The sequence below is a fragment of the Mesocricetus auratus genome, unplaced genomic scaffold, assembly GCF_017639785.1.
Source record: "Mesocricetus auratus isolate SY011 unplaced genomic scaffold, BCM_Maur_2.0 Super-Scaffold_100037, whole genome shotgun sequence".
Taxonomy (NCBI): Eukaryota; Metazoa; Chordata; class Mammalia; order Rodentia; family Cricetidae; genus Mesocricetus; species Mesocricetus auratus.
The window spans coordinates 11,791,409-11,803,022 of NW_024429215.1; the positions used below are offsets into that span (position 1 = coordinate 11,791,409).

The 11,614-nt window shown below is 39.8% G+C and overlaps 1 protein-coding gene across 3 annotated transcripts in view; it reads left to right on the forward strand.

Annotated features, from left to right (window-relative positions):
* LOC121135422 (vomeronasal type-2 receptor 116-like) overlaps positions 1 to 9,801 on the forward strand; it is a 166,540-nt gene extending 156,739 nt beyond the window's left edge. For all 3 annotated transcript variants that reach the window (XM_040734193.1, XM_040734191.1, XM_040734192.1), the window contains exons 6-7: positions 8,003 to 8,125; positions 8,487 to 9,801. In XM_040734193.1, coding sequence (XP_040590127.1) covers positions 8,003 to 8,036 — 34 coding nt within the window. In that variant the 3' untranslated portion in view covers positions 8,037 to 8,125; positions 8,487 to 9,801. The remainder of the gene's footprint in view (positions 1 to 8,002; positions 8,126 to 8,486) is intronic.
* Positions 9,802 to 11,614: the final 1,813 nt, after the last annotated feature.

Here is an 11,614-nt window from a genome sequence, read left to right on the forward strand (position 1 = left end):
GCCTATGGAGCCTTTTACCCACTAAAATCCTGACCATGACCTCCAGTGTCTGCCATTACTCTCAACATTCCCATCTTTCATATCCTACAACAACTGCCAGTTCAGTACTTTTATGGCTTTTGCCATTTACCGTCTTGATATTCCCAATATTCTTCCAAAAGTCAACATTCCCATGTACATTACAGCAAAAAAATCACTTTTGAAGTACTATCTTTTGGTCCAACATTCTTATATCTTGCTTTGACTAAGTATGTCATTAAAATTTAGTCAGGTAATGGACTTATTTCTTTGATACACCTAGCACCTAGGTCACTGTCTATTATTGTGGGAGCTTAGGAAACAAACTCAAGATAGCAACTGAAGATAAAACATATGGAACCATTGTTTATTGATTTTCTCTTTTGGTTTGTCACTGTTTTTCTCAACTAGCTCTCTTGACAAACACAGGCCCACTTGCTCAGACACATTGGCAACTCAGTGGAATACTTCCTTCCACATCAATCATCAGTCAACACAATCTTTTTTCAGGCAGAAATCAGAAATTATGATCTACGAACAAGATTGAGGTTCACTCTGATGACCCTGTATTTTTTAATGTTGATGCCTGAGGATAATTAGTAGGCAGACACAATAATACGTGAGGTTTTAAAAATCCAAAGCCAGTGAACTAATCATAATAATCAGTTAAGCAGTAAAGACTCAAACATGAATATAGCAACAACTGGAAAACACAGATATGACAGGAAATCAGAAGAAGCAAGCATCCAAGATAAAGGAGAAACAAACTAAAACCCTCTCCACAGCAACTTTCCCCCAAAACACAACCTAGAGGAACTGATAACATAAGAAATTTTGTGAAGTCAAATTGGTGAAGGTCCATCATTTTCTAGAAAATGATATAATTCGATTGAAGTTATATAAAAATAGCACACAGATTCATATAATATAAAGTCTATATTGGAACAAAAAAAACAACAACCAAAAAAATGAGTAAAATATTTTTGAAAAAATGAAGGGGTTGGTGAAAAGAAGACAAGAAATAAGGCAAGAAAAATACAGTCAATTTTAATCAAAAAAACAAATATAACTTAGGAAAGGAAAACTGTGATCTTGACCAATATTACCATTTCACTATACTTCTATGTGTAAGAAATTAAATAAACACAGACTTGATCACTTTCACAAAATTTTTCTCCAAGTGACCTGTGAACAGTTGTTTCTCACGCTAAGCTACTGATATTTCTCCAAGAAAAGAAGCCCCTTGCTCTGCAGCTCCCTCGAGAAATAGATGTGATCTCTGGCTATGGATCAGCAGCTCTTTGTAACCCCTTGTTTCAGGTAAATGCAGTCCCCGTTATGCTCAATCATAGACAACTAATTTAAAATCTCTTACCTTCCACATGGATTATGGCATAAAACCTGGATCCTGCCCTATCTACCTTCTGAACACCATGCACACTTGAGAAATCTCGGTAGATCAGTATCTTCTATTCTCTCCTGGAACTGAACTTCACTGAAACACAACATTGTGGTTAGTTGGACCACCAAGTTACAAGCATTCAAATCATGTATTGGTGAAAGACGATCCACATCACCATTTTTCTACAAGTTCAAAAACTATTTGTGATATTTATAATATAAACCTATTAATAGAATGCAATGTTCAGATATTCTAGAAACCAGACCTTCTGTTTTCTCGTCTGATTGCCATTGCAACAAAAATCAGTGCCTATATGTGAACACTGGACAGAGATACTACAAGTTTTACATCCTTCCATGCAAGAGCTACAGAGTCTCCCATTACCTAGTAAATCCATATTGGGAGGCACAGAGGACAAAGGCCACTACCTAGGTCACCACATTGACCAACAACACTACATTCTGGCTCAAGTTCCAAATGAATTGAAAGATCACAGGGTGGTGGTACCATATGTCTTTAATCACAGCACTTGGGAGGCAGAGGCAATTAGAACTCAATGAGCTAGGGACCATCCTGGTCTACAAGGTTTGTTCCAGGTAAGCCACAACTATTGTAAAGAGAATTATTGTCTTGAAATACAAAGAAACACAAGCTAATTAAATACATAAATGAAATGATAGTTAAACAGACATTATCTGAACATGATACACTCACCAAGGTATAACTTGTAGTCTTTTCTAAGATTCATTTCAGCATAGACAGAAGAAAACCATGGAAAGAACCCACAAATTACCTGCCACTAGTACTGCTTAATGCTAGCCGTCTATGGAACCCCATTTAGCCTAATCCCACCCAGGTAGGACTCATATTAGCAGCTTTGATACTGCGGTAGCAGAGATGAAGTGACTCAGAAAGCACAGTCCTTCCAGCTCTAGACTTGAAAGCTTGTATTTTAGGAGACATTCCTCCTGTCTCATAGAGCACATTCTGTTTTTCACCCAGATCACAGGAGCCTTTGTGTGCACATTCAATTACACATTCAATGTCCAGTGCAGTAAATCATTAACTCAGAGATGCTACATCCAGCAACAAATCACAGGTCACATTCACAAACTAACTGTTGTTACAGTATAACTGAGTTAAAGTAAAGCAGGCCAGGAATTACAAAACAATGGGCTAATGATAGGTCTTTGAGGCAGAAAAGACAATGTGAATATGATGTATTTGTAATCTCAAAAATTATTTTGAAAAGTTGAAGCATGCTTCATGGCCATGTGCTTCAGAGACAAGAGTTTTGCATTAAATAGTACATTAAGTATTTCTCATACCTTTCATCCAAAGATGAACACCTTAAGAAGAGGTGAGAAGAGAAGAGAAGAGAACTGAATAACATTAAAGAAAAGGATCAGTGGGAGTTGGAGGCACACACACTTATCTCCATTACTTGGAAGGCATAGGTAGGAAGATCTCTGTGAGATTGAAGCCAATCTAGTCTACAGAGCAAATTCCAAGATAGGCTCCAAAGCAATGCAGAGAAACCCTGTCTGGCAGGAAAAAAAAGAAAGTAAAGGACCACTGGAGAATATTGAATAACATTAAAATGTAAGAAAAGTAGCATTGGAGAACTGGGTCAATATAATACCTCTAAATTCATTTCTAGTGTCTGCCACAGATGGCCAAACAATCATTTTTAAAGAATAATATGGCCAAGTATGTGAGAACATAACATTAATCCTGACCTCTGGGAGATACCGAATATTTGACAGCAGGGCACTACCCCACCATGTGGCTGAATTGTCCATCAATAGCTTGTTGTTATTGGACCCACAGAGCCATAAAGTAGGTCATGCATCAATCTTTTATCAAATGGAAGTGGTATATAGAGATCAGGCCCAAGCAGGTCCTGAAGACACAAGCAAGATACATGAGGTAGTTGCCCAAAGGCCCATGGTTCTTCCTCTTGTTTCAATGCATTGTGTTGCCAAGCATGCACCTATATCCTTATAGTGTCTTCCCTAGTATTGGTTGACTGAGGAGTAGAGATTATTTTCAAGATTATTTATGACACTGTCCTTCTTGCAGACACCACCCAGAATGAACAGCTGTAGCACGTCAACTGCATTCTGGAACAAGTCTGAAAGATACTGGTGAAATAGTATCTTTACAGCAGCAATGAAAACCAAAAAGACAACACACCCATCAAAAGCAAACACTATTCTGAAGACTGAGAGAGTCATTTTGAAGCAAGTTCTTCTTATAGAATATATTGAAGTCAATCTTAGACTCCTATTGCCTCACCCACATAAGTTCCAAATTCAAACATGTGTGGTAACCAGTGGTTCCCAAAATTTTTTGCTTGAGATAAAGTCTTACTCTGTAGCCTAGGCAGTCTGGCAATTCACTATGTAGTCTAGGTTACCTGAGGCTCCCAAGTGAGGCATGTTCAGGCGTGAGCTCCCACCCTGGTCATCATCAGTAGTTCTTAGTGTAGCATACTCTCCTTTACATTGATTTATTACTTATTGTCTCCATGTGCTTGTGCCTTTGTGTTAAGACCATGTGAGTGTGGAGGTCAGAGGACAATTCTCTGGAGTTATTTCTCCTCTTCCACCATGTGTGTTCTAAGGATACAACTCAGGGCTTCAGGTTCAGGGACCAGATGTTTTACATGCTGAGCCATTGCTGACTCTGTAACTCACTTCTAAGTTAGTGAACATATACTATTTAGACATAATGTTATCATATCATACTTAACCAAAGTATAAGCACAAATTTTGTATGCATTGCTCATCAACAACAAAAATTCAACCTGAATTGTGTAGGACACAGCCATGATAAGCTCAATAGAAGACAGAGTTTCAGATTATCCTAAGGCAAAACCTGTTTCCAGAAAAGATCAAAAACTGAGACCATCCAGATTCCACAAGGGAATGAAACTTCAAAAGTTAATTCCAAACATTCCAACCATAGGAGATGGGGACACCTGCTGTCCCTTTGTCCTGCACACACATTCATCCATTTTTATCAAGACAACCTAGAGAAATGGCAGCCAGCCATTTGTCCTGATCCTTAGGAATCCTTCATCCCAAACTCCGCTATTATAAAAACCCCACCCCATCTGACTTGAGGCTCTCGGATCATGCCAATATATTGGACACACAGAGATATTTCAAACTTGAATAAAGACTATGCGCTATTACATAAAGGATTCAGTCTCCTTGTTGCTTTTTGGGGGACTCCACAATCTAGGCATAACAACACGATTTGAAGTGTTATTAACTTCTCTGGTGTAATTGGCTAGTTTTGTATCATCAAGATGCAAGCTATGGTCATCTCAGAAAAGGGGGACTGAATGGAGAAAATGATTCTGTTACAATGGGCTCTATTGAAGACAGAGGTGCTCTGAATGGAAGTCTTTGAAATTTTGCCTCGAATTTTAAATATCTCTTTATTGCCCTTGTAGTCATGGGATTGCTAAAATTATCAGGATGTTGCTAATGTAACAATAATTCCTGTAATATTAAAGCTAGGTCCCAGTGTGTGGATGCCTGGAACATCTTTAGTATTCTTCCTGAGACCATCCTCAATAATGATTTCTAGACTTTTCTGGATTATGTACCTATTGCTACTTATTGGAAAGTAATTTGCTTCTCAGTGCTCTCCATGAGTGACCTGTAAGTCTTTGAAATGTGGGTTTTTTTTCTGCAGATCTAGGATACCTTTCCACATGTCCATTCATCTCATTTCACTTTCATTGTCTGAGGATCCCATATTGATATAAGGATCTTTTAAAATTTTTTTAAAGATTTTTATTTATTTATTATTTTACAGTGTACTGTATGCATGTGTGCCTGCAGTCCAGAAGAGGGCACCAGATCTCATTACAGATGGTTGTGAGCCACCATGTGGATGCTTGGAACTGAACTCAGGACATCTGGAAGAGCAGTCAGTGCTCTTAATCTCTTAGCCATCTCTCCAGCCCTGATATAAGGATCTTAAAGAAAGACCAGATAAGAAGTTCATGGACAGGCAGTGAAAGCAAAGACACGTGGGAAGAAGGAACAGAAGAATTAGATAATGCAATGAATTTGCACATAGTCAGGGAATCAGTAATCATGGCAACATTCATTTGCATGTGGTGGCCAGATGTGCTCACTTCCCCTGGAGCTCAATCAAACTTTTCAAACTCACCGTGAGCCAGGACAAGAGATGCTTCTCACTACATCAACTGCATGAGTGTGTACTCCTTGGAGCTGTACCCTGCCGGCTGGAGCAAAGCATGGGAAGATCAGACAAACAATTTGCTGAATAATTGAATTGTTTTGTGATGCTGCAGTAGTTGAAGTTTGCAGGCCTCCCCCAGGTAGTCAAGGAGCTATAGTGGCCAGGGCATCCCGAGGCCCCAACTCCCAGAAGGAGCCACAGAATTTCCCCTCCTATGGGGACAGTGAAAGATGACTACAAATGGGCTGAAGGATGGAGAAGAGCTCTTCCCTGGATGGGGCTTTAGACACCTCTTGGTTGCAGGCAAGGACTACAACTGTGCTCTTGAAGTTGGGTCAATTAATGTCTGGCAAATATTACAGATTTTGAACATTGGCCCCTGCCATAGATCCCTTTCTCCTCCTTCCCAACTAACTAGGACAAGCACACTATAAACCTTTTACCTAGTTTCAGCACATGGGGAGCAATAGGTGCTGGGCTAGATATGGAGCTGCAGATTATGATTTGCCGCAGAGGCAAGTCTATACTCTATGATGGTGGTGTCCCATTAGGCAAGTCTCTCTCCTATGCCCCTCAAACCTGTCATAGTGTAGTGCCTTGGCATCTATAGGGATTTCTAGGGCCATCTTCTAAGGAAACTGTGGATCAAGGCTAGGGAGCAGAAGGCCAGTGAACTAAATCCTGTAGTTGGAGCCTCTGCCAACTGATTGGCCAATGTGACCAGCAGTGAATGGGTGACTGCAGGAGGACCAAGAGTAGTACACACCACTCTGCTCTCCACTCCAGATAACCTTGGCATGCAGAGAAAACTCTGTGTACAGCAGTTATGCCGTGTAATCTAGACCTGTTGGGCAATAGGTGATCTGGGAGAAGGCTTCCCTATGGCTAGACCAGGATTCTGTGCATCAGAATTCTCTTAGGTTCTTGTTGCTTCTCTGATCACTCCTCCTACTATGTGGCATTTCTGACAATGCTCAAGTGGATGCTAGACCAAATCTTCCAGGAGGATTTCTGTGAGGAGTAGAATGTGTAACTAGGTATGGAATATCTAAAGCAGTGGTCCAATTTCATCCTCCTCATCTCAAAGTTGATGCTGAAGATTCCCTACTCCTGCACTCTCAGGTGCTTTCCTCAGTACCCACCTCCTCCATAAGCATCCTAGATCTGTCACTTCGGTGACTATTGAATTACCCTCTCAGGAGGATGAAAGTCAGCTCACTAGAGCATAATCCCAGATCTATCAGTCACATGTTGGTGATCAGTGCTTCCCTTTGGAATCTGACACAACTGAGTTCCTCCTAAGCTGTCCTTTCCTCATTGCATGGTCAGGCTGTGAATCCTGATGTTTTCCAGAGCAGGTTTTGCCCTGGTATCACTATCTGCTGTGACAACATTGGAGAAAGCTTACTGGTCCCTTCAAATCTGGAATCTGAGCCATCAAGGACACTCAGAGTCTCCCCAGTGAGTCTGAAGTAACCTACATACAGGGAGGTGGGAAACTGTTCTCGCCATGACCCATTATGTTCCCTTCATTCATACCCAGGAACTGTGTCTCTGTGTCACTGGGACTTTGGACAGTTGAGGATGATCTTTGAATTCTTTGATCTTAGTACACTACCTTAATGTAGTTCCCGTGTCCTACATCTATTGCTGGATTAGGTGTGGAGACTTAGGCAATGAATAAGTTTATGGGGCTAAGCCATTTGACCATTGCAAACAGGAAGTTCACTGCCAGGAGATGGAACCTGTAAGCTATGGCTAATCCCTTATGTGTTCAGGCCATGCTGTGTTGCTCCTGTGTCAATTTCTCACTCTGGTATCCATTTCTCAATCCCCTTCATCCTGTACACTCAGCTTTTCTTTCAGGAAAGCATGTTTGGAATTACATTGTGTAATAGTTTATTTTATTAGGTAAAAATCTTCAAGAAGAATGAAGGAAACATTCTTTGCTTGGCCATTAATGGGCTAGCCAGAGATAGCTGCACATGTATGTAATCACAACATCTGAGAAGCTGATGTAGGAATATCATGATTTTGGGGCACATTGGTGGCATCTAAGGACTGTAAAGTGGCCCTGTTTATCTTCTGTTGATGTGAACGATATGTTATTGGGTATAGTTCTCTTGGTTGGAATCTGTGGTCTGTCGAAATTTGTAGAACATCACGCCAGACATATCAGCATTTCATAGCATCCATTGTAAATTCAGTAATTGGTCTAATATGTGTTGTGATCTATTTCCTTTGTATATTTTAGTGTATTTTTGCTCTCTACATTTATAGTTTTGATTATGTGTCATGCTGTGTTCCTTTTCTGGTCCTGTATATTTGATGTTCTATATACAACTTGATCTTTAATAGGTATCCCTTCTTTACATTGGAGAAAATTTTTTGACAAATCATACACAAGAAGTTATCTCAGCATATCTAATCAAGTCCCTGGAAACTCAAACTAAAGAAGTATAATAAAGAAGCAGACACAAGGTAAGATCAACAGTACATTCAAGACCATGGAAGGAAAGACTAGGACCATGTAAGAGTTTTCGTACAGCATAAATTACTGTATTATGCAAACGTAATGCAAATTTTTTATTTTCTGCCTCAATTATCCAAATACCTCTGATTGTAGGTATGTATTTAACCCCTCTATTTTATCAGAAAATGCATGCAAATAAACAAACAAAAAGCTTAAAATATATGTGGATCATTACTTATTAAAATTTAAGATCATAAATATTTTTACATATCTCCAAAATAACTGATGTAAAATATTTACCTAGTTATGTTTTTTTTGTGTGTGTGTATGTACAATGTTTAATACAGACATACACATTTTTTTCTTTAGAACCATGGACATTTGAATCCTTCTTTGAAGAATCTATGGATAAGGTAAAGGGTAGGACCCTGGGCAGTGATTATTCTTCTTAAAGCTCTAACAGAGAATGTGGTGTGTATTCTGAGAAGTGATAACTCCTGGAGAAGGTCACAGCTGTGATATATTATATGGACTCCTAATATATCAGGTATGGAACCAGAGGGAAGAGAACTAGGGAGGATAAAACAATACAAGGAAGAAAAGGAGAAGGTGAAGTTGGGAGGATGCAAATGTTCCAAATGAGTAAATCATTGACTTCAACCTGTGTCATAACTGTTTACTGAGAGACAGAGGATCCAAGTCGGATTTGGAAGGGACATGCTGAGCAAATGCCAGCTTACGTATGTATAGGAGAGGGGTCAGCATCCTGGCTTTAATCAGCTTTCCTCCTATCTCATGTCCTCCATCCAGTGTCCAATTTAAAATAGAGCATTTGATGAATGGTGCTTGCAACAAATCTATTTGGTAGAATGAGCCAACAATGGGAAAACAGCTAGGTTTCCAAGGGAATTTCCTTCCCATGATTCACTACTGCCTCCTGGCAAATCTCAGAAATGTGATTTAGATGGTGATTTAGATGGACACACCACTTCATAAATCCAGAGTCGCCCTCCTCTCAGCAAGCTGCAGGATCCCAGAAATCCAGTGTAACTTAGGTCTTCTGATTACTGTATTTCAAGTGTTCTCTAGTGCATATTTAGAGAAAATACCTGTGACTTCACCTTCCATGCACTAGAATTTCAGCCCTATGAGACCTCCTTGAATTCCCACAGGTGGTTTCTTACACCTCTCACCTCAGTCAGGCCCTTCACATCCCATCAAGTGTGATGCAGCTCTTTTGCCAGGTACCTAAGAGATTTCAGAAGTGAGAGTCTTTAAAATCACAAGAAAGTATGTGTGTCTGTGTCTGTCTGTATTTTATGTGCCTCTCTGAAGACTATGTGGCACAGGCTATGAATCTAACAATGATCTTCCAGTCTGTGACCATGTTTGTGTCTTTAGATCTTAATAAATAATTTTCGTGTTCTAAGACTCCTTGTTGTGATCAAGGAGGCCAGTAGATGGTGTCAGAACCCCTGATACTGGGTTTACACACAGTAGGAAGCTTCTGTATGCACTGGGAATGGAAGCTTGGATGCTCTGAAAGAACCTTCAGTGCTCTTAACTGCTAAGGTGTCTTCTAGCCAAAATTTTCTCTTCATGATTATGTTTCCTGTCAAGACGGCCTGGTCAGGCTCATATACCAGATATTATTTAAAAATTAGTATTCTCCCCACAGAAACAGCTGACCTGACAAGGGTTAACACTTGAATCCCAGGCTGATGCCTAGGAATCCAGCATGGGACTGATCAAGACCCCCTGAATGTGGGTGTCAGTGAGGAGGCCTAGGTAATCTATTGAGCCTTGGGCAGTAGATCAGTATTCATCATGGGTATACAAATGGACTTTTGACTCCGAACCAACAATGAGAGAGGCATTCTCTTGGGGGAGGTACTAGGCACTGCCCTGCATGAAATGACAGACTAGACACCCCCAATAGGGACTCACCCTCCATGGGGAAATGATGGGGCTTGGGGGGGTTGGGGAGAAGGCATGGGAGGAGGGGAGGGAAATGGAGAGGGACCTCGAACTGACTTGTGAAGCAACTTGTTTCTAATTTAAATTTAAATAAAAAATAATATACAAAGAAAAATTTTAAAAGATATCTTAAAGACAAAAACAATTAGAATTCTCCTTTATTTGAGACAATGAGTCTTATGTAGTGATGAGTTCCCTAATTGTTTATCCAATACAACATAGTCAGCCAATTATCAATTTATGTACAACCGCCAAAAATGGACTCAGCCAATTGTTTTCATGCATGTCTGCATGCATTGTCTTAAGAGAATTTGTAAGGGGTTTGGGAAGGCTGCAAAAGAAGAGTTAAATGCAGAAGTGATAAAATATCTTCCAATAATCAACTGATCACAACATATTTTAAGTAATAATAGGGGTAGAGATATGATTCAGCAATTAATTGCACTGGGTGTTGTTATAGAGGACCTGGGTTCCATTTCCAGAACTGAAAAGTTAACTAACTATTTGCTTTAACTCCTGTCCCCAGCATCTCCTGCCTTACTCTGGCATCTGTATGTACTCTGCACAAACACATGAAGAAGTAACACCCACATAACTATTTTTTGAAAGTTCAACACAGTAAAAAATGGAATTTTCCAAATTGATATTCCAACCCTGAGGAACACAGTAGCTAGGAGTAGTTAAAATGAATTCCTTCTGTTCTTGCATGGAAGCAGCTGTGGCCATTTGCTTAGCTGTCCTGCTCAGAGGCAAAAGCAACTTTGTTCTGAATTTCATAGAGCTCATCATAATGTTTCACTTAAGAGTAGAGTATACACTGCCATTAAGTAGCATTTACCTGATATTTTCTGTATTTGGGTTCTGAAAATTTTGTGTCTGTGAGAATTGTGCCCTTTATGCAGTTATCTTTTAGAAGAGACATCAAGTTTGAGAGGCAGCATATGCTCCATAACAGTGGATTTTCACTGTGTTGTTTACCTGATTTTCTGGTAAGAGCTTGAGAAACAAGATGAACATGCTAAAGGCTTTTCTTTCTATCGTTTTAGAATTTATGTCTCTGCATGACTTTTAAGTAAAAATGTCCCTAAATGTCTCTGCTTTTACACTGTGATAATGCTTTGAAATGGATTTCTTTATGTTAGCCTGCTTAGGAATAGGGAGAATATGACATGAATGTGTCTACATTAAGTAAAATCCACACTCTTTTGCTTAGGAAAAGTGTTGTTTTGGTAATAACGGCCTGGCTCCCCCTGCCTCCAGATATGAAATCTTTTTTTTTCTTTTACTGTTTGTTTTTTTTTCAGGTTTTTTAGACATGGCTCTCTGTATTGTTTTGGAGCCTGTCCGTAAACACACTCGGTAGACCAGGCTGCATCTGTCTCCTGAGTGCTGGGATTAAAGGTGTGTGCCACCAACCCCCAGCTGAAATCTTTCTCAGTTCTTCTGTCTAGGTTATTGTGATGGATGTTCTTGGTAGTCAAATGTCAGTAACCAATCATGACCTCCAGGTGATCTGCCAC